Source organism: Protomyctophum parallelum (assembly GCF_964188405.1).
Source record: "Protomyctophum parallelum genome assembly, chromosome: 9".
Classification (NCBI taxonomy): Eukaryota; Metazoa; Chordata; class Actinopteri; order Myctophiformes; family Myctophidae; genus Protomyctophum; species Protomyctophum parallelum.
This window is the reverse complement of record NC_139706.1, coordinates 32099538-32123584: the sequence shown is the minus strand read 5'-3', so window position 1 is coordinate 32123584 and position 24047 is coordinate 32099538. Positions and strand designations below refer to the sequence as shown.

The 24047-nt window shown below is 41.3% G+C and overlaps 1 protein-coding gene across 1 annotated transcript; it reads left to right on the top strand.

Annotated features, from left to right (window-relative positions):
• The first annotated feature begins 1905 nt into the window (after positions 1 to 1905).
• Positions 1906 to 22653, top strand: LOC310864730 (myosin heavy chain, fast skeletal muscle-like). Its single transcript, XM_083773450.1, has 42 exons — positions 1906 to 1976; positions 3810 to 3856; positions 4278 to 4496; positions 4590 to 4733; positions 4883 to 5039; positions 5133 to 5160; positions 5253 to 5364; positions 5498 to 5590; positions 5675 to 5738; positions 5863 to 5961; positions 7988 to 8091; positions 8238 to 8376; positions 8647 to 8765; positions 10113 to 10262; positions 10353 to 10523; positions 10835 to 11022; positions 11209 to 11324; positions 11582 to 11646; positions 11915 to 12002; positions 12586 to 12703; positions 12789 to 12912; positions 13009 to 13145; positions 13438 to 13693; positions 14691 to 14933; positions 15132 to 15308; positions 15803 to 15948; positions 16036 to 16126; positions 16221 to 16610; positions 17319 to 17445; positions 17604 to 17722; positions 17954 to 18150; positions 18699 to 18882; positions 19014 to 19179; positions 19304 to 19428; positions 19542 to 19850; positions 19956 to 20159; positions 20244 to 20369; positions 21561 to 21731; positions 21812 to 21916; positions 22035 to 22130; positions 22291 to 22419; positions 22528 to 22653. Exons 3-42 carry the CDS (start codon positions 4290 to 4292, stop codon positions 22546 to 22548), a joined length of 5805 nt encoding a protein of 1934 aa, XP_083629576.1. The 5' UTR covers positions 1906 to 1976; positions 3810 to 3856; positions 4278 to 4289; the 3' UTR covers positions 22549 to 22653.
• The last annotated feature ends 1394 nt before the right edge of the window (positions 22654 to 24047 follow it).

Sequence of the window (24047 nt, the reverse complement as noted above, 5' to 3'; positions counted from 1 at the left end):
TGCAGCATTTTGTTTGAAACTGAGCACTCCTGTGAACTTTGGAAGCCAATCTTAACCAATCAGGATGGAGTCTGAGAAATCTGAAAGACCGGTTTGGTTGAATGGCTCTAGAGAGACTGTGTACCAATTTGCGTGATGTTTGGACAAAATCTGTAGGTGTACTGTGCAAAAACTTGTTTTGCACAAAGCGGCCTCCTGGTGGCGCTATAACAGGCCGTTCTGGAAAGTTTGGGGCAGAGGTTCATCGTTGGCATCCAGGGAGTGTGTGTACCAATTTGCGTGATGTTTGGACAAAATCTGTAGGTGTACTGTGCAAAAACTTGTTTTGCACAAAGCGGCCTCCTGGTGGCGCTATAACAGGCCGTTCTGGAAAGTTTGGGGCAGAGATTCATCGTTGGCATCCAGGGAGTGTGTGTGCAAAATTTGCCATCGACCGGGTTAACGGTGGCCGAGATTAGCTACTAACGGACACACGGACGGACGGACGGACACACAAACGGACGGACGGAGTGCAAAACATACTCTCCCCACATGCCTTCGGCCTGGTGGAGACAAAAATAGGGGGCTGTTTGGAGGTGTGACTTGTAGTCCAGGAAGGAAGTGAGACCACAATTTTGGTCGTGAACATGGCATGGCGTCATGACTAAAATATCTCAAAAGTAACAGTAAACACAGGAAAGTGTTTGTGTCGTAAACATCATTAAGATCTGGTTGCAAAAGGGGTCAAGTGGCCCTTTAAGTAGGCCTACAATAACAAATGAAATGTACTTATTGTACACAACTGTACTTATTGTACACAACTGCTGCTCAGCACTCGGTTTCACAGATATATTGTGAAAATAGCCGATCAACAAAAAATTTCCCTCTTTCTTAGGTAATATTTGAATTTGACCAATGGTTTTATTGTTATAATATAGTTTGTTTATTACTTTTGACCTTAAATTGTCACTTTAAAAATGTGCAGATATCCTGCATATACTTAACTACTGTTGAGTGAGAAAAACAATGTTGCACAGTAAGCAAATCATCTGGAGACCCCAGTAATCAGTTGGGGACCCCCTTTGGGCTCCCAACCCACAGTTTGAGAACCACTGGTCTATTCATTAAACACACTATATTTGGGTTTAGGCTACTTTGTACCTGCTTGATTTTATATAGGCAAGCTGTGAGTGACAACAAACTTGGACTGTATCAGCTGTGTGAGAGAAGCTGTGTGTGCAATTAAACATGGAAGGTGTCTGTTAACAAATGTATTCATGGTGAAATGTAATGCTGAAATGTGATGAGCACACGGAATAGAAATGAGTTAGGTGAGACACGTTAATGGGCTGGAGGTTGAGTGATCAAGTGCCAGTGCTGCTCCTACATTGAAGCCAGTGCCATTAAGACATCTGACATCAGGACATCTAACCTAAATCTGAACTGTGACAAAAAATAAATAAAATTACATCAAACCCCCCAAATCGTAACTAAAGCTTAAGAGTCCTCCTGAAATTAAATGCAGTGGAAGTGTGAAGCATACAATGGAAATACCAGTGGTGTAAAGTAACTAATTACATTTACTCAATTAATGGACAATTAGCTGTGTACAGCTAGAGGTACTTTTACTTAAGTGGAGTATTTGCAATTTTCAACACTTTCCTCATTGAATATTAAAATAATGTATCTGACAAGTCATGCTGTCATGACTATACCAAAACAGGCACCCCACACCCTGCCAATCATGCTATATTTATATCATAGCCACTGGCATGGCCATAAAGTTGACTCATAAACTTGATGCACCTCCAAGATGCACTATCCAGTGTCATGGGAATGGTTGGACTATAAGGATGCTATTGCAATGTCAACAAGAAGGAAGAACCATTAAAGGCCATTCCTACTTTTACTTTCTGCATAGCATGCAATTAACAACTCATATAAGCCTGCTGAGCCGGTTGATGAACCCACTGCAGAGGTCTTCTACGTTTCATCTGGTGAGTGAGACTTCATCGGTCTGTCATAGTCCTACTAATGTGTTAGATATCTAAGCTATGCATAGTCATATAAATGTTTTAGAGATGTTAGCTAATCCTAGTCATATAAACCAGACATGTTAGCATTTAATTTGTGTGACTGCATACATACCACATAGCTACAAACATGATCCACTTAGTGGACAGCATAGTGGACAGCATAATTGTCTCCACCAGGCCGAAGGCATAGGGAGAGAGTATGTTTTGCACTTCGTCCGTGTGTGTGTGTGTGTGTCCGTGCGTCCTTCTGTGTACAGCTAATATCCGGCACCGTTAACAGTCGATGCCACATTTTGCACACACACCCCCTGGATGCCAATCCTCTGCCCCAAACTTTCCAGAACGGCCCGTTATAGTGACACCAGGTGGCCGACTTTTGAAACACATGTTTTTATATTACTCCTCCAGATTCTGTCCAAAAATCCCGCAAATCGTTACACACTATCTCTATAGTCATGTGTTCAAGCCGCATCTGTCCAATATTTCATATTCCATCCTAATTGGCTAACATTGGCTTTCAAAGTTTCCAGGATTGGCCGTTTTGAACAAAAAGCCTCAAATCATGAACACAGCGTGCACTTTACGTGAAATCTTTCATGGACTTTCCTACTAGGCTGAGGAATATATCCCACCCTTTTCACATTGGCCTGTAACTTATAGCGCCACCAACTGGTGGAGTTTTGCAAATCAAATTTTTTGGAACAAAATGCCTCAAATCATCCAATTGCCATCCAAGGATTTAAATGATTGACTGTATAGTATTTTATTTATAATTATGGTTTAGGCCAGATTGGAATTTGCTTTTGTTCATTCATTTCTATTTACACGTTTAAATTATGTTATGATTAGTTAAATAATAATTTACATTGCATGTCATTTTTATTTTATTATTATTATTATTATTTTACTTGAGTACAGTTTGGCTAGTGTAACCACCTGAATGTAACCTTAATTCATACAATGGAATGAAAGTGTATTAGAAAGGGGAAACTTATTTTATTTTAGCATGGCTTCAGTACAAAAAAAGAAGAAACTAGAAAAAGGTTGTAGCCTCCTGGTGGCGCTATAATAGGCCAATGTAAAAAGGGTGACATTTGTTCTAACTCCTTGCATTTTGTTCCAAAAATGTGTTTTGCAAAAATCCACATGTTGGTGGCGCTATAACAGGCCAATGTGAAAAGGGTGGGATATATTCCTCAGTCTAGTAGGAAAGTCTGTGAAAGATTTCACGTAAATTGCACGCTCCGTTCATGATAGCCAATTAGGATGGAATCTGAAATATCGGACAGATCCGTCTTGAACACATGACTATAGAGATAGGGTACAACGATTTGCGGGATTTTTGGACAGAATAGAGTAGGCTAATATAAAAAAAAATGCTTTTCAAAAGTCGGCCTCCTGGTGGTGCTATAACAGCCCGTTCTGGACAATTTGGGGCAGAGGTTCATCATGGCATCCAGGGAGTGTGTGCAAAATTTGGAGGTTAACGGTGCTGGAGATTAGCTGTACACAGACGGACGGACGGACGGACGGACACAAGTGCACACACGGACGGAGTGCAAAACAAAGAAACGAGCAAAAAACAAACAAACAAAAAGAAGTGAATGGGCAAGCATCATTTCATTGCATGCGGTGATATTGGATGGAATGGATCACTCTTTTCAGATGTGGAACTAATGAGTGTCTCTCATGAAGTGCTGTGCGGCAAGAATGAACAATATAGGATTCATATAATACTAAATCATTCAACTCATTTTAATGTCCTCAAAATGACGTTTTTTTCCCCCCACTTAGGACTTGTACTTCAGTCAAGGTTTCACTGCTACTGGTAGAGGGGAAAAGTGAGTGTTCATAATTTTTCTATTAAACCTAGCATAGTCCTACAATGATATGCTCAGATGTCAAGTCAGCAAAGGCGTCAACACCATCTATTGTCTGTCTGTAGAAAGGCATACCAGCACACACTTTTATTCCATTTATTCTTTGTATATTAAAGGTTCACACCCACTCACCCAGTAGCAGCAACAAATGTAGGCCCTTAGGCCTTCCTCAGCGTAAAATAAATATAAAATAAGCAGAGGAGGGCCAATGTGCTGAAACGTCCGTTTGTTGCTGCTGCTGGGGGTAAACCTTTAATAAACAAAAAAATCCTAAATGGATAAAAAGTTAATGCTGGAATTCCTTTCTATAGACTACCCGATATTCTTATATTGTGAACTACCCGACTGAGTTCTTGCTTCTCCTCTCCTCAAATGTCTACAGAAAGCCGCCACCATGAGTACGGACGAAGAGATGAAGCAGTACGGCCAGGCCGCCATTTATCTCCGTAAGCCAGAGAGGGAGAGAATGGAAGCTCAAACTGCGCCCTTTGATGCCAAATCTGCAGCGTATGTGGCTGATAAGGCCGAGCTGTACCTCAAGTGTAAGATTTTAAGCAAGGAGGGTACACAAGTCACCGTGGAAACGCTGGACAAGAAAGAAGTAGGTGTATATAAAATCAAATAGTGGCACAGTACAATTGTAATGACATTACATTCTGATGTTGTGCTTTTTTTTATTTTTTTTATTTTTTAGAAAAGAACTGTCCCTGAGTCGGACGTGAGCCCTATGAACCCTCCCAAGTATGACAAGATTGAGGACATGGCCATGATGACCTACCTCAGTGAAGCCTCTGTCCTGTATAACCTCAAAGAGCGTTATGCAGCATGGATGATCTATGTAAGCTTTTCTACATGTTGAGAGCAGTACACTATTTCACCTGTCAAAGAAAGAAAAACACAAACACAGAGTACAAATTACATCATCAAATGAAAAACCGTAGAAAAACAAATGCAAACAAACTCATGGTTCTCTCTTCTCCCCTTCAGACCTACTCTGGCTTGTTCTGTGCAACTGTGAACCCCTACAAGTGGCTCCCAGTGTACGACCAGGAGGTTGTAAATGCCTACAGAGGCAAGAAGCGTATTGAGGCTCCACCCCACATCTTCTCTGTCTCTGACAACGCCTTTCAGTTCATGCTGATGGGTACGTACTAGTCAGGACAATGTAAACAAATACATAACTACAATGGTTTTGTGCTGTGTATCCATGACAAAAAAAATGCTTTACATTTTACAGATAAAGAGAACCAGTCTGTCCTGATCACGTAAGTTTCAGTCATCTACTAGGCAATAAAAAAAGAACATTGTACACAAATTCACTAAGTGCATTCATCTGAATGTATGCATTTATAACCAGTGGAGAATCCGGTGCTGGGAAGACTGTGAACACCAAGCGTGTCATCCAGTACTTTGCAACAGCAGCAACTGCTAGTGGAGAGAAATCAGCCGCCGATAGTGGTAAAATTAAGGTACTGTATATGTATACGTTTTTAACTTTAAAAAAAAGGTTTTGGAACATAAAGCATTTATGTGAAATATAGCAATTCAATTTAAAAGAATTCAGACCAAATTTTAAATTGGGCGATGTCTAAAACATTCTAGGGGTCACTGGAGGATCAGATTATTGCAGCCAATCCCTTGCTGGAGTCCTATGGTAATGCCAAGACTGTGAGGAATGACAACTCCTCTCGCTTTGTAAGTGTAAAATAATGACATTTTATGAGTAAACCTGCAATAATTCCACACGACGGATGCAACTAATTGTGCTATATCAAACAGGGTAAATTCATCAGAATCCATTTCAACAATGCGGGTAAATTGGCCAGTGCTGATATTGAGACATGTAAGTATAAAGTTCAGAGATAAGAAATTATATATTTGAGGATTACATTTTGATTTATGTACAACCCATATAGATTATTTTTATTATTATTATTATTATTAATTATGTTGTACAACCCATATAGATCTGCTGGAGAAGTCTAGAGTGACCTACCAGCTTCCTCTAGAGAGAGGTTACCATATCTTCTTCCAGATGATGACCGACCACATACCTGGGATTATTGGTAAGTGGAATTATACTGATGATGCAGTGAGAACATAAATTAACTAGAAAAGTCGCAATTTTGAAAAATTGCAAAGTGTGGTTGCCGCAATCGGTTACATAGGCCCCTCCCACTAATTATTCTAGCCAATTACAATGTCACGTCACCCCTGTGATCATGCGGAAGTAATTTCTTTTTTGCATTTGCTGCACCCCCTGTGGATGAAAATGGAATTGCTTTTTGCTCTGGGTTGATTAAACCACCCGTGACATGTGATTCAAATTTGGGATGGATTGGAAGTTCTTTTGTAAAATAGGCCCCTCCCACTAACTTTGGACGACGATTATGGCTGTACGATACACACTATCAAAATTCTGTCTGTGCTGTTTTAATCGGATAGGTCCTCAGATCAAGTGTACAAATGACCTGCCCTCCTAGTTTTGTAACTATAGCCCTTACGGTCTCCTAGGAAAAAATACTTCAACGTGACTTTTCGCATTTTCCGATTCATGTCAATGGGGAAATGTAATGCACAAATACATTAATTCAATCAATTAAACATTAAACATTTCTCTTAGCAAAATACGATTCCCGATGAAGCCGGTCAAGTGTGTGCCATCAAAACTGTGGGATAAGTAGTGAACCAAAGTTTAGGGTTACTCTAGAAAGAAGTAAAAATAAAGTGTTACTATTATATTTGTACAAATTACGGTATTGACTTTGATATTCAGTATAATGCCAAGAAGAGCATGACACTCATATGTAGAACTAAAGAAGATCTGGAACTTATGTTTCCTGCCTTTCATCGAGTCTGGTCAAATTATGGGTGTGTCCAAAATTACAAAATATCTTGGGCATATCATAACAGATACCTTAGAGGATGACGAGGACATGTTTAGACAGAGGAGAATGCTATATGTATACAAGCCAACATGTTGGTCCGTAAATTTCACCATTGTACTACGGATGTTAAGGTAAACCTCTTTAGAGCTTATTGCACCCCTCTCTACACAGCTCCACTGTGGGTGAAGTACAAGAAGGAGAGCTTACGCAAACTGCAAGTAGCCTATAATGACCGTCTTCGTATCCTGTTAAAAAAAACCCAGGAGCACTAGAGCCAGTGGGCTTTTCTGTTCATTGGGACCAGGGGGGCAGTCAGCCAGATATTTCGTGAAGCCTCATTTGAAATCGGTAGTTCATATAATGGCCTGTTGTGGCGCTGGACTGGACCCAAAAAGCCCCATAGCTCCATAGAGGCCCATGTATTTTGGCCCAACTTCACCTAGACTGTATTACCTTAATAAACATGGTCATGAATACTTTCTTCTTCCAGTCACTAGTTTAAAGTCTCATTTCTAATGTCATAATATTCTTTTTGGAAAATTATGGTCCCATTAATTAAAAAAAAGACCATAAAGTCGCGTATGTTCTGAGGGGCGTGGCTACCGTTACAGTCTATGATCGGGATTCCCCTCCCACTCAAGAGTATTCTCCTCCCACTCGAGTCAAAATAAAAACCAACGGAGAAGAAGGGGGGAAGTCCCGCCTCGTTGTCTGGGCAGCCAATGACCAGCTGGTACAAAACGGAGCCAGCCAATGGCCAGCTGGTACCAAAAGATGGCGACTTACATCAGGAATTAGCATATCATTACAGGCTTCATTTTACGTTCATGTTAGACCCGGGGAACGCTTTGTCCATATTTTTTACAGTCTATGATTGGGACTCACTACATTCATGGCTCTGTTGAGGAACTTGACATTCAAATTCATGAGCAGGCTGGATCGCTCACTGAATAGACTCATTGGACAGATGACAGACCCAGGCCGTAGTTCTGTAGGGTACACTTCTACCATCATATAGGACACTGGCATGAGTGCCTCGCCTAGAGTAGTAACCTGTACTGTATTTTTTTTATTATCGTATATGTGATGTACTGTCTTACCTTGTGGGCCATGAGCCTGTAATAAAGTTTATATATATTACAAGTCTGGTTGAACCACACTAATGAATAGAAACATGTTCACACTTTTTTTTATCCCTTCTCAGAAAGTTGTCTCATCACCAACAACCCATACGACTTCCCGTTGATCAGCATGGGTCAGATCGTTGTGGCCAGCATTGATGACAAAGTCGAGTTGGACGCTACAGATGTAAATGGACATTATTCTAATATATTTCTAATACTCACTGTGCATTGCAGTCAGTTGCTCTACAGCAGTGGTTTTCAGGCCATGATCTCCCAAAATAATCCTATTTAAACTGGATTGCTAATATAATGCTTAATCTCAATCTTCAGGAGGCTATTGGCATCCTGGGCTTCAACGCTGATGAGAAAGCTTCCATCTACAAGTTCACCGGTGCAGTGATGCATCATGGGGTGTTGAACTTCAAACAGAAGCAGCGTGAGGAACAGGCGGAGCCAGACGGCACGGAGGGTAAGTTGCATCTTCAACAAAAAATGTGATAGTCTTGTATTTATTTATTTCAAAAGAACTAAGCTAAATATATTTTCAATATATTGTCATTATTTATTTATATTATACTGTTTATACTGAAGGTTATTTGGTTTACCTAAATGGTCCTAGATTACTAGCTGTATGCATTCAATGTATTACCAATTGTGTTTAACTTGCTTAAATCGCACTCTGGATTAAGCATCTGCTAAATGCCTGAATCGTAAATTGCAAATCGTATGATCATTTCAGTGGCTGACAAGATCTGCTACCTGTTGGGTCTGAACTCAGCGGATATGCTTAAGGCATACTGCTACCCCAGAGTTAAAGTGGGAAATGAATATGTCACTAAAGGACAAACTGTGCCACAGGTGAGTAAAGTTACATTATTTCCATGTTCTGATTTCATACACACCTTATAAGTTGTGTCCAGACTGTTTTAAATCATTATTAAAATGATCCTCCAGCAGAGATTATGTTTTGCACCATGTCTGTGCAATCTCAGGCACTGTTTGGCCGCGAAACTATGCATGCACACTCCCTGGATCGGTGGATCCCAGAGCAGAACCTCTGCCCCAAATCTTTCAGATTGACGTAATCGGCGCCCCACTAGGAGGTCGATTTTTGCAAAACACATGTTTTGATTCTCCTAGTCCTACAGATTTTGTCCAAACATCATGCAAACCGGTACACAGTATCTCTATATCCATTAAACTGAACAAAATGCATGAACGCAGTGTGCAATTTCTGTGAAATTTTGCACGCATATTCCCATGCAGCCGAGGAAGTAATGCCACTTGAAACATTTCAAATCAGCCTCATGGCGGCACTATAACAGGCCGATTGGCATTTTTTACAATTAACTGCACTGATTTGCTTAAAACTTTGACCAAGGCCAAGGAAAAACCTTTGCCCTGCATTTTTGCTACAAAAACAACAGCACACTGCAGAAACATGTGCAGTTCCAAGTACCTCTACTGACATGTTTGGCGCCTGCTGGCCTAGTGGTCCAGGACAGGCGCATGCCACATATCTAGGCTCTGCCCGTAGTGCGTTGTGTGTTTGAGTCCCGTTCATGACGACGTTTGGTCCATGTTTTTCCCGGTCTCTGTCTCCCTCTTTCCTGTCCATCTTCACTTGTATCTATCAATAAAGGCAAACAAGCAAAAAACGAATCTTAAAAAAAAAAACATATATATATGACTACACCTTGTGTATAGAGGGTATGCGCGTGACATAATCATCAAACCCGGAAGTTATGCAGGAATGTCTACGGAGTGGCAAAAAACAACTTTCTGGCCTTGACAGCCCATACATCCAAATAGAGAAGTTGTATTTGATTGCATCTAACTGACTGTCACTCACTTTGCCACTCGATTTGCCATTTACTTTATGCATGTGCATACCCTCTATTGTGTATCCAACCCTAAAACCCATCCCGCTCACTCAGATCAGCTAACACAGGGAAGCTGTCAACCTTCCCTGAAGCTCTCGGAAGAGACTCTTCTCCCTTCTGGCTCTCAAACTTTTGGAATAAACTTTCCATTGCAGTTAGAACTGCAGACAAACACAGAATCTTCCACCGTAATCTGAAGAGTCACCTCTTCAGACACCCTAGCCTGTAGCACTTGGTCTAGCCTTGAAAACCTTGCAGGCTTATGCAAAGGCTAAAATTGCTTAAATTGTGTAATTCACTATAATGTTCCTATTTCTTTTAGACAATGAACTCAGTCAGTGCCTTGGCCAAGTCCATCTATGAGAAGCTGTTCTTGTGGATGGTCATTAGGATCAACGAGATGCTGGACACCAAGCAGCAGAGAAACTACTACATTGGTGTGCTGGACATCGCTGGTTTTGAAATCTTTGATGTAAGCATGGACTTGTTTTAAGTTGGAGAATTATTTTTGTCACAGTTACACATTTACAAGAGATTGGGCTAATGATATTTCCTCTCACAGTTCAACACCCTGGAGCAGCTGTGCATCAACTTCACCAATGAGAAACTGCAACAGTTTTTCAACCACACCATGTTTGTTCTGGAACAAGAAGAATACATGAAAGAGGGAATTCCCTGGGATCTCGTTGACTTCGGCATGGACTTGGCTATCTGCATTGAGCTCATTGAGAAGGTAGGTACTGTATATGGACTTGGCTGCCTGCAATTGACCTGATTGAAAATGAAATACATACACTGTTGCATTGAGCTGATTGAGAAGGTATAGAATTATTAATAGTATAGCGTATTATATTATTATGTATGTGCTATGGACTTAGGTGTCAGCATTGCGTTCATTGAAGGTATACAATTATTTTGTGCTTTAATGGACATAATGCGCACACACACACACACACACACACACACACACACACACACACGTTTTTTTTTTTGTCATTGGCACTAAGCTTTTGTTGATTTGTCTCTTTTATCTCCTTCCCAAAGCCCTTGGGCATCTTCTCCAGCCTTGAAGAGCAGTGCATGTTCCCAAAAGCTACAGACAAAAGTTTTGCAGAGAAGTTGATTGACCTGCATCTGGGGAAGAACAAGGCCTTTGAGAAACCCAAGCCTGGTAAAGGCAAGGGTGAGGCTCACTTCTCCCTGGTCCACTATGCTGGAACTGTGGACTACAGGTGAACAGAACCCTATAGTATCCATATATGCACCGTATATAATTATACATTATATATAATATAACCGGAACTGTGGACTACAGTTTGATTAATTGAGTATGGAGGACCCCAATGGAAACAAGCAATAGGCTTTTGTTAAAAAACTGTTAATAAAGTATTCAATCAATCCAATCAATCAATCAACAGCATCACAGGATGGCTAGAGAAGAACAAGGATCCTCTCAACGACTCCGTGGTGCAGCTGTACCAGAAGTCTGCAGTGAAGCTGCTCTGTGTGTTATATCCCCCACCTGAGCCTGAAGGTATGTTTATTACAATTGTTTTGGAGCATTTAGCATATTGGGAACTGGAGTTATGGCTGTACCCCAGCCAATAGAAACACAACGGGGGCGGGACAACAGCAAATTAATATACGACTATAATATAATGTGTTCTATCCCCCACCTGCCTGAAGGTATTGTTACAGTATATCAATACTATAAACATTCAGAAACTGACAAGAAGGGAAGCATTTTCATTCTATATAACTAATGATAACCCATGATTCTAATATAAACAGATAATACCAAGAAGGGAGGCAAGAAGAAGGGTGGTTCCATGCAGACTGTGTCTAGTGCTTTCAGGGTAATAATATATTTTCATTATTATCAACATATATCCCTGTAAGAATGAAGCGTTATTATTATCAACATTATATCCATGTAAAAAATTGTCTTTAAATGTTGGAATTAAAGTTTAAAATAGGGTTTATGTCGTTAAAGTATGTTTTTAAAAACAATCTAAATCTGCAAAGTAAAAGTAAGTAGTATCTAAAGAGTTCAAATAATTATAGTGGAAGAAAAACTACAACATTCTATCACTTTTGACTAATTATAAACCTTTGTCTCAATAGGCAAACTTGGGGTTGCTGATGACCAACTTGAGGAGCACACATCCTCACTTTGTGCGTTGCCTGATTCCCAACGAGTCCAAGTGTCCAGGTAAACAGAAAAGAAACATTTGACGCCTTTATCAATTCTCTCCTAGAGGCCCTAAGGAAAAGAAAAGGCTTTCGAACAGGTGGAATATTCGTACTTGTTCTCAGTGATGGAAAGATTTGACATTGGAGATAGGTTCATTACATGGATTAGGCTATTGTACAGCAACCCCAATGCAGCTAGGAGACTGACTAACTAGACACTGTCCTTTTTGATGAATTGAACAATGTGGACCCTGTTGTAAACAAGTGTAATGCTTAATAGGGTCGTCCACTCACAGTTGACAGTCTTTGTATTGAGTTTGTGCTTAAAATGTACTGTAAATTCTACAAACTGTTAATAAATATTTCAATCAATCAATCCTCACAATTTGCTTTAGCTCTAGGGCCCTTTGCCCAGACAATTATAGCAAATGCTGACATATATGGGTACAACACAGAATACACTTAAAATATAAGATCTCCCTATGCAGATGACATTCTTTTGTATGTTTCTATTTTGGTTGACTCGTTTTGACTCATTAAATGCAACTTTGGCCAGTGCGTAACTATTTTGTTGTAATAATAATGAAGCAACATATTTACAGGACTGATGGAGAACTTCCTGGTCATCCACCAGCTGAGGTGTAATGGTGTGCTGGAGGGCATCAGAATTTGTAGAAAGGGCTTCCCAAGCAGAATCCCCTATGCTGACTTCAAGCAGAGGTATCAATTCCTTTTTCCAGCAGCTTTTAGTTCCAAACCTATTAACGGGAGGCATGCAAAATGACCATGAACTTCTGCAAAACAGATACAAAGTACTGAACGCCAGCGCATGTCCCGAAGGCGCGTTCATGGACAACAAGAAGGCATCTGAGAAGCTGCTTGGGTCCATTGACGTACCTGTTGATGAGTACAGGTTCGGCCACACCAAGGTAAACACACTCCCAATCTGGTTTAACATTATGGACAGAGGACTAAAAATAGATTTTATGGTTGTTTAGTTACATTGTTTGTGACATTGTATTCAGGTGTTCTTCAAAGCTGGTCTGCTGGGTGTCCTTGAAGAGATGCGAGATGAAAAGCTGGCTGCTCTGGTCGGCATGACTCAGGCAATCGCAAGGGGTTACATCATGAGGAAGGAGTATGTCAAGATGACGGCTAGGAGGTACTTTGAAAACATCTATTCAAATAAAAGAAATAGTGTCAAATCTCTATAATAAAATTGCAAAAATTGCAGAGCAAGCTTTTGATGATGGTGGCAAGGAAAAATCTCCTTAATAAACAGCAGAAGAAACCTATAGCAGAATCAGGCTATAGGATTTACATTGCGGTGGTTAACAACAATAATACCAACAGCAATAATAACAACAACAATAGTACAACTATAACGACACAATTATATAATAACATGGAAACCCTCAATCTGCATTTCAATCATGATCCACTGTTGTCCACAGAGAGGCCATTTACACCATCCAGTTCAACATGCGCTCATTCGTCAATGTGAAACACTGGCCATGGATGATGGTCTACTACAAGATCAAGCCTCTCTTGCAGAGTGCTGAGACTGAGAAGGAGCTGCAGAACATGAAGGAGAACTATGAAAAGATGAAGACTGACCTGGCCTCTGCCCAGGCCTTGAAGAAGACACTGGAAGAGAAATTGATAGCTGTGGTGCAGGAGAAGAATAACCTTGCAGCAGCATCGGCATCAGTAAGTAGCTACACTTGTACAGGAAATGTTGTTGTTGTTATATTGTTTATCATCCTAAAGGGCAAGACCACTTTTTTTAGGCTTGAGTTGTATAGTTACGTTGCCATGATGTAACTCCAAAGGTGGACAAGAAATCAAAAATAATTGCTCCATTGATTAGAAATTGATAATTCAAAATATTCTCCTCGTTGACTTACATTGTACGCTGAAAGAGCTCTCAAAGTCACTCTTTTAAATGAACACAAACAATCTTGATTCAGACAATATAGAGCATCACCAAACCCAGTACTGTTTTTGTTTTGAATAATAATATTAACTTCCTGTTGAATTTACTATTTGAAGATCTGGATCTGGATCCACGGATCCAGTCCGGGTTTTCTTTCTATAAAAATGGCTTGAATTATCAATTTCTAATTACTAGAGCAATTCCTTTTTATTTCTTGTCCACATTTGGAGAACATCATGATGGCAAGGTAAATACACAACCCAAATCTCTACCAAAGTGATATTGCCCTTTAAATATTTTATCTAAAGTAGAATGTAGGCATTCTCTGCCATGGTATACATTGCAGACCATGGCAGAGAATGCCTGGTGGTTGAACGGCTGTTCAGTACAAGGAACTGACCCAATTTGACATTCTTCTGTGGGGAGGGTGAATTTGAATATGCAACTGCTATTCACCCACCCACTACTATAGTATATCCTTTTGGATGAGGTTGATACACTACTATATTATATCCTTTTGGAGGAGTTTGATTAGTTTGAGCATTAGTCCGACATGCGGGAACAGCGGTCGGACTACCGCTCGAACATTTGCTGCTCCCGTGATTGCGGTTGTGGTTATGTTAGGGATAGAGGTAGGTGGTCGGTCTAATGACCGTCGGATCAAAACACGTGTCGGAAGTTCGGAACTTAGTACTGCACCCCTCCAGCTTCTTCCTTGTCCTCACCTCACCCAGAACAAATGCTGACCAATTCATTTTCATTGACAACTAGGGAGACGAGGCTCTGAATGATGCTGAGGAGAGATGTGAAGGTCTTATTAAAAGTAAGATCCAGTTGGAGGCAAAGCTCAAAGAGACGACCGAGAGACTGGAGGATGAGGAGGAGATCAATGCAGAACTGACTGCCAAGAAGAGAAAGCTGGAGGATGAATGCTCTGAGCTCAAGAAGGACATTGATGACCTGGAGCTCACCTTGGCCAAAGTGGAGAAGGAGAAACACGCCACTGAAAACAAGGTATAGATTATACTCAACATCCTTACACTCTAGTTACAGACTTGTAAGGGTCAATTCAGAACCCCCCTCCCCTTGTAAGGGTTAATTCAGAACCCCCCTCCCCTAAAGGAACCGTGAGAGTCCCTGGAATCCACTTTGAAAAGTACTGATTGAATTTGAACCAGTCTATGATAACACATTATGTTTTGCTTCCATCAGGTGAAGAACCTGACTGAGGAGATGGCGTCTCAGGATGAGGGCCTCGCTAAGCTGACCAAGGAGAAAAAAGCCCTCCAAGAGGCCCATCAGCAAACCCTGGATGACCTGCAGGCAGAGGAGGACAAAGTCAACACTCTGACCAAGGCCAAGACCAAGCTGGAGCAGCAAGTTGACGATGTGAGTTTACCAAAGGGAATCAGATGTTTTGAATTTAAAGATGGAGTGCTGTGATTTTTTTCCACCCTAAAACATGATCATCAGGTATTATTATTATATGGGGTGGACTGACATTTGTTTTAAAAAAAAGTGTACAGCATTTGTTAAAATGTTGTTTTTATGTGGACACGCCACCTGTTCATTAAGTATGTCTGGTTTAGCTGGTGGGTGGTGATGGGTGGTGATCCACCTGAACTGAAGCCACACCCAGGGGAGGGGATGATTTTGTGATGTCACTATATCAGTTTCTCATTGGCACGTTTGACTGTCACTAAATACAAAAGGGAAGACATCATTGCAACCTTGCACATAACCACGCCAAGAGGTCTAATGAAGTAGTGTCACCTCATAAACACATGAAAAACTGGAAAAGATACAAATATCACGGCACTCCATCTTTAATATTATATGTTTATTTTTTTACTGATTAACAACAACAATATATTGTTGTGCAGTTGGAGGGTTCTCTGGAGCAAGAGAAGAAGCTCCGCATGGACCTGGAGAGAGCCAAGAGAAAGCTTGAGGGTGATCTGAAACTTGCCCAGGAATCCATCATGGACCTGGAAAATGACAAGCAGCAATCTGACGAGAAGATAAAGAAGTAATGTGAACCAACAATATGAAATGTCATGGAGAGAAACCACCTGCAGAATGATGCTAAAATATGACTATTGACTGTATTCAACAGGAAGGACTTTGAAGTAAGCCAGCTTCTGAGTAAGATTGAGGATGAACAATCTTTGGGGGCCCAGCTGCAGAAGAAGATCAAAGAACTCCAGGTATTTTTATTTTCTGTAAAATCATTAATAATAAGTAGGCCTAAGTGTGAATGGTTATTTTCAGATGTTAATCTAAACATCATTCATTTGAAAGGCTCGTATTGAAGAACTGGAGGAGGAGATCGAGGCAGAGCGTGCCGCTCGTGCCAAAGTGGAGAAGCAGAGAGCCGATCTCTCCAGGGAACTTGAAGAGATCAGTGAGAGGCTGGAGGAGGCTGGAGGCGCCACCGCTTCTCAGATCGAGATGAACAAGAAGCGCGAGGCTGAGTTCCAGAAGCTGCGTCGTGACCTTGAAGAGTCCACCCTGCAGCATGAGGCCACTGCTTCTGCTCTCCGTAAGAAACAGGCCGACAGCGTGGCGGAACTGGGTGAACAGATCGACAACCTTCAGAGAGTCAAGCAGAAACTGGAGAAGGAGAAGAGTGAATACAAGATGGAGATCGATGACCTGTCCAGCAACATGGAGGCTGTTGCTAAGGCAAAGGTATGATGGAATGCCATGGTATATCATTCTTGAGACATACAAACGTGTTTAAAGTGACTAAAGTGAAATAAATTACAAAAAATTTAAAACTGATAGTTCCACATGTGTGGGGCATTGAAAGGCAGTCTTAGTAATCTTGTGAACAAGTATGCAAACTCTAAATGTTATTACAGTTTAGGTGCCATACTACTATTTGGCCAGGAGATGGGGTCAGAGATGGTGCCAGCCACATTTGGAAAAAGTTCAGCTAGTCGATGTAAACATGGCATGAACCACAGGTGAAAGTCGGCCATCTTACTGAGGTCCATATGGGCCGCAGTAAGATGGCGATCCGTGTTATTATCATAACTAAGTCAATCTAAGGTGTAATCAAGAACGTGCGCGTGCACTGGCTTTTTAACGCGGATCAAACCTTAACGGCTCTGGCACCGCGGACAAAGTGAGGACTTACTCGTCTTAACGCCTACGGCATCCATCCTGTTTGTTAAGATAATTAGGCAAATAAGTGTTTAAGGCTTTAAAAACAGTGCAGTGCTGTTCTCTCCTCATAGCTAATGATGGCCAAGCAACTCACTGATGGGTAAGGAAACCATACAGTTATAAACCGGAGGGCTGAAATAGGCTATATCGATTGGCTTTGCTTTAAATCAAAGCAATGAACCTATCTGAAAAAAAAGATGACTGAACATGTATAATGTTCGTTTCCAGGGAAATCTTGAGAAGATGTGCCGCACCCTTGAGGACCAACTTAGTGAAATCAAGGCCAAGAGTGATGAAAACGTTCGCCAGATCAATGATATCGGCGCTCAGAGAGCAAGACTGTTGACAGAGAACGGTAAATGTTAATTTAATCATAAATCATTTCACTACATGGTTTGTCTATGGTGCTTGAGCAAATTGACCATAATTAGAGATAATGCTTTTGATCAACAGTTATCCCAGCCACCGATGATGTTTGAAATGTTTGAAATTAATATTAAAATGTCTAATTAGGTGAGTTTGCTCGTCAACTGGAGGAGAAAGAAGCTCTGGTCTCTCAGCTCACCAGAGGCAAGCAGGCCTTCACCCAACAGATTGAGGAGTTGAAGAGACTTGTTGAAGAGGAGGTTAAGGTGAGGAACAGATTATTTTCTATTTTATTTTTATTTTTTATCCCACTATTTTGTAACCCAGTTTTCTTTTCACCCAGTGCCAATTATCTAATGTAATCCTGGGCGCTACACTTCCTCTGCCAACCTGGGGGGGGCAGCGGACTGACCTCATGCCTTATTTTCTATTTTAGTTTCATATTCTTTGTCATTTCATTCAGCTGACAGTTTTTTTTCTCCATTTTCTTCTGACAGGCAAAGAATGCCCTTGCTCATGCTGTGCAATCAGCTCGCCATGACTGTGACCTTCTGAGGGAGCAGTTTGAGGAGGAGCAGGAGGCGAAGGCGGAGCTGCAGCGTGGAATGTCCAAGGCCAACGCTGAGGTGTGTCAATGGAGGAGCAAGTATGAGACTGATGCTGTCCAACGCACTGAGGAGCTGGAGGAGGCCAAGTAAGTCAGCAGTGTTTTTACCATAGAGTTATATAAACTAGAGAGTGGACAGACCCGCTCCCACTATTCATTTCAATAGAAGTTGCTCACTGGCGTTTGAAGCACACGGAAGAACGCTCTACAAGTGCTAACTCGTGAACGAGCGCTCTGTGGTAAACCGCAGCTGCGCACTCTGTGAGCTGTGAGCTGTTTTGCTCGAGCTACATGCACAAGCAAAACCGCCTGCCTGCAGTTGCAGCTTTGGCCAGAAGGGTTGGGCGACTTCAACGTTTCTCAGATGCTCTGGGGGCTCGGTACCACTAGGCCTGTCGCCCAATCGCAATTATCTGACATAATCGCTTGAGATAAAAATTAAAAAAAATGGGCAAAATAGTCATCGTCATCATCATAATCATTTCAATGTTGAAAAACATTTTTGAAAAACTATTTCAGAAAGAGTGGAATTATCAGATGTACAAGCTCAAAATGCATTACGCATTTTTCTCTTGGCTTCACTCACTACAAAATATTGCCACAATAATCGAATTCCATTGAAAATTGATCAACAGGAAGAAGCTCGCCCAGCGTCTTCAGGAAGCTGAGGAGCAAATCGAGGCTGTGAATTCCAAGTGCGCCTCTTTGGAGAAGACCAAACAGAGACTCCAGGGTGAAGTGGAAGACCTCATGATTGATGTGGAGAGGGCCAATGGTTTGGCTGCCAATCTTGACAAGAAACAGAGGAACTTCGATAAGGTGCTTTGAGATACATTATTACAAAATATTTCTTGTGTCCTTAAAGTGGGTTAAATGCCACATTTCATTACAAATGGTGTGCAGGTCCTTAAAGTGGAGGTAAATGACAAATCATTGCAAATTGTATGCAGGTCCTGGCAGAATGGAAGCAGAAATTTGAAGAGGGACAGGCAGAACTGGAGGGAGCTCAGAAAGAGGCTCGTTCTCTCAGCACTGAGTTGTTTAAGATGAAGAATTCCTACGAGGAGTCTCTGGACCAACTGGAGACCATGAAGCGTGAAAACAAGAACCTGCAACGTATGTTTTCGTACCTGCAACAGTAAAAAAACATAAACAACAACCGGTGGATCAGGTTACAACTTTATTAAAATGCAAATACAAAATATTTGCTGACTGATTCATTACTTTCAATCCACTGCAGAGGAGATCTCAGACCTGACTGAACAGATCGGTGAGACTGGAAAGAGCATCCATGAGCTGGAGAAGTCCAAGAAGCAGACAGAGACAGAGAAGTCAGAGATCCAGACAGCCTTGGAGGAAGCGGAGGTATTAAAACGTATTTCTTTCAATACGTTTTACATTCAAACAGTGTAGCAGTATAATGATGGATGTTATATTAAAAAAGTCCTACAACATTTTGATCCTGTATTGCACTTCAGGGTACTCTGGAGCACGAGGAGTCCAAGATTCTCCGTGTCCAGCTGGAGCTCAACCAGATCAAGGGTGAGGTGGACAGGAAGCTGGCAGAGAAGGATGAAGAGATGGAGCAGATCAAAAGGAACAGCCAGAGGGTGACTGACACCATGCAGAGCACTCTGGACTCTGAGGTCAGGAGCAGAAATGATGCCCTTAGAATCAAGAAGAAGATGGAGGGAGACCTGAACGAGATGGAGGTTCAGCTGAGTCACGCCAACCGCCAGGCTTCTGAGGCCCAGAAGCAGCTGAGGAACGTTCAGGGACAGCTTAAGGTGCAAAACATATTTAGACAGATCTTCAAACAATGGAACTGCTTTGAACAAATCACATTCTGATGTTTCTCTTATCGTGACCACCTCAAATGTGATTTATTTTAGGATGCCCAACTGCACCTTGATGATGCTTGCAGAGGACAAGAAGATAGCAAGGAGCAAGCTGCTATGGTGGAACGTAGGAACGGCCTAATGGTCGCTGAGATCGAGGAGCTGAGAGTGGCTGTGGAACAGACAGAGAGAGGCCGCAAAGTGGCTGAGCAAGAACTGGTGGATGCCAGTGAGCGCGCTGGACTGTTGCACTCTCAGGTAAGTCAATGGAAAAACTTAACAAGATATTTTTAACATACAACTCATTCATACTTGCATTGCTAAACTGAATCTTTATTTTAGAACACAAGCCTTGCGAACACCAAGAAGAAACTTGAAACCGACCTGATCCAGGTCCAAGGTGAAGTGGATGACAGTGTTTCAGAAGCAAGGAATGCTGAGGAGAAGGCCAAGAAAGCCATCACTGATGTAAGTTAGGAGCTCTGCCTCTTATCCAATATACCAGGATAATTAGATATCCTTATGACATGCTTAAGTATTACAATTGAGAGAATTCCACACCCACATTCCTTTGTGTCGGTAGTTTTGGCGACACAGAGGTGGCGACAGAAGTGTTGGCAACACAGAGGTGGCGACATACATTTTATTTCTGTTCAGAAGTTCTTTCAGTACTGTACCTTCATGATGCTCAGTGACATGATAGAGGGCAGGTTTGTTTCCCTGACCACATCCCTATTTTTTTTAACTTTTCTTTCGCATTAGTGTTCGGGTGAATTTCACCCGTGTTTAGTGAGAGAGTGAACCCACAATGGGGTTTTGATTAGCTTTTTCTTTTTTGCTATTCTTTTCACTGGATCATTCTCACATGTCCCAGGAATGGGTGGACCAAAGGAGAAGTTCCCAGCTCCATTATTAACACGCTAGCATTTATTGATTTTGATTTTTTTTCAAATCTTATTTTGAAAAGCCACATTCTACAAGTCTACCAGAAGTAGTATTAACCTAGGAAGCTGAACGGAGCCTGGACAGGCCTTGTTTACAATATGAATCCAAACCGGGGCACTGGAGAGCTCCACATCGTCGGCTCTTTGCCGTCAAAGAAACGTTGTTTTGACCAAAATGCCATCTGGGACAAGGAATAGGAGATACAGGCGATTGAAAGAAACAGATAGAATGGATTATTATGGCGGCGACAATCTAAGATGGGCGATCCAGTGCTGTGCTAACAACATAGCTAGCTAACCGGCTAACGCAAGTAGCATTATAAGCTCGATCGATCGAATGCACTATAAAAGCGCGATTGCCATTAATCAACGGCAATGGCGGTAAGCGTTATATAATAGGCTTCAATTGACCTACGTACATCTACAGCAATGGCGCTGAAAGAATTAACATTTTTTGAATATATTCCCATGTTTTTCACAGATTTTGCACCCCTATGATTTTTGTTTCCCTCTGGTCTTATGACCACGATTAGTATCTGTTTATTACCCTATTATTACCTGTTCAATTACAAGATATTTTCTCGCAGTCAACATTTATATAGATATAGATTACATTTATATAAATGTAATCTACATACATACCATGTTTGTCAAGTGTGCAGTGACATGATTATTTCCTTGCGGGACAATAAAGTAAATTTTATCTTCTTTCCAGGCTGCTATGATGGCCGAGGAGCTGAAGAAGGAGCAGGACACCAGCTCTCACCTGGAGAGGATGAAGAAGAACCTGGAGGTCACAGTCAAGGACCTGCAGCACCGTCTGGATGAGGCTGAGAACCTGGCTATGAAGGGAGGCAAGAAGCAGCTCCAGAAACTGGAGTCTAGGGTAAGATGTGGTTTACTTCAACACAGCTTATAGTCAATGAAATAAGAATAAGTAATTTCATAGTGCATTCCTTTGTGAAGGTGCGTGAACTGGAGGGAGAGGTCGACAATGCACAGAGAGGTGGAGCAGAAGCTATTAAAGGTGTCCGCAAGTACGAGAGGAGAGTAAAGGAGCTGACATACCAGGTACTGTATATCATGTTCACTTAAATATCCATCATGCCACTAACTAAATTAATAGATTGCATGAACTACAAAATACAAATGCAAAGAACTATAAATGTCATAAATTCACTCACTTCAGACTGAAGAGGACAAGAAGAATGTTGCCAGGCTTCAGGATCTGGTAGACAAACTGCAGATGAAGGTGAAGGGCTACAAGAGGCAGGCTGAGGAAGCGGTAAGACAATATACATCTTTAGTTGTGTTCGTCATGGGCAGTGTTGTGAAATAATAACACTAACATGAACATTAGTCACAACCACACTTTTTTCTGAAATTGTCTTGTAAGGTGTTCTTTTCAAATATCGAGGCTTTGAACCATCTCTATCATATTGTAGGAGGAAGCAGCCAACACTCACCTGTCTAAGTGCAGAAAGGTTCAGAATGAGCTAGAGGAGGCAGAGGAGCGTGCTGACATCGCTGAAACCCAGGTCAACAAGCTGAGAGCTAAAGGTCGTGACTCTAAGGTAAATACATGTGCAATATCAAAGTTTATTATGTTGGCTGTCTAAGATGGCTAAGATTTAACAAAATAAATCATGTTGAATATCTAATAGCATGCTCCTATTTTACAGGGAAAGGAGGCTGCTGAATAACTTCTCCAATACAACTCACCATAAAAACAATAAAATATGACTCATTGTATTCAAAAGGTCATACAATATGACCCATTATATTCAATAAATGTCATGTATTCATTACTTCACTTTGTATTGTCAGGTTTGTCAGAGTATTCTGGTTTCAATTAACTCACACGTCCACTATATACTAGTTGAAAGGTTACCATTGATCTAATAGAGCTGGCCTGCTTAAGTTATCTTGTATTAAAGGGCCACTCTCACCCCTTTTGCAACCAGATCTTATTTTAAATGAGCATTCAGTGATTTGGAAAACCCCCGGTCCCTCCCGGTAACAAGATGTGCACATGCACGCACTACAGTGGGGGGACACGCAACAGGCCAACAGCACACACACCAAGGCCCGACCCCGCTCGATCATGATTGGCGGAAGGTCCCGCCACTCTATCCTGATTGGATGGAAGTGATATTTGCATAGGGACAGTGTAGCGCGGCTAGAGATGCAACCGATCCGATATTATATCGGGATCGGCCTCCGATCCAGCTTAATTAATGTATCGGAGATCGGATTTGACGCCACCGATACACGCTCCGATACAGGAGGGGGACACGTGTTTAATGTTTACTACAGTCCGTCCTGCACAGACAGTGCAGTGAGCGAATCCAACCTCCAGTATGTACAGACTGCAAACAGTTTATAGAAAAAAGCCCCACTAAGGTGCAATATAGAATGGAATCACTTACAGACTTAAAAAACAGTATTAAAAGTATAAAGTTTACCCGTCGTCGCACGGATCAGTCAAGTCACTGCATAGTTCAGTTGTGTGGAGCTGCGTTCTGACGTTGTTGAGATTGCTCTTGTAATCCATTCTTCTGCTAAATATTAACTGCACACACGTGCTGTTTAGCGTGTGATTAAATATTTGTAACTTTATAATTGCCATTGAAAAGAAATGCTGCTGTGATGATGATGACGATGAAGAATAAGCGCGCGTCGTCGTCGCGGTTAAATCCGTCTTTATATAATTGGCTCAGTTATCAAACCATGACATTGTTGTCAGAAGCTCAAATATTCATTCAGATTGTAAGTTTAGTGGAATTCTTAAGACAAAGACATTTTGCAAACTAAAGTAGCAACACAACACCAGCGCCATAAAAAACGTCCTGAGGTATTTATTTTCTCCCCGAGTTCTGTCGGTAAGGCTCAAGGCTTTTGTCACATAATAGCGCAGCTGATTCCAGCCATCACATTAGGGGTAAAAAGGTACCACGTGTATATAGCAATAATAATAATTACTATTATTAGTATTATTATTATTATTATTATTATTATTAACCATAGTATTAATTAACAGGTTACATGCAGGCATCACTTTAGGGGTAAAAATGTACCTTTGCACATAATATCATCATCATCATCATCATCATACTATAATTGAGCGAATGTCTGTCTGAATGTGTGTCTGTCTGTCAGAAACACCACCTTATCTCCTCATTGCCTGCACCAATCACTCCCA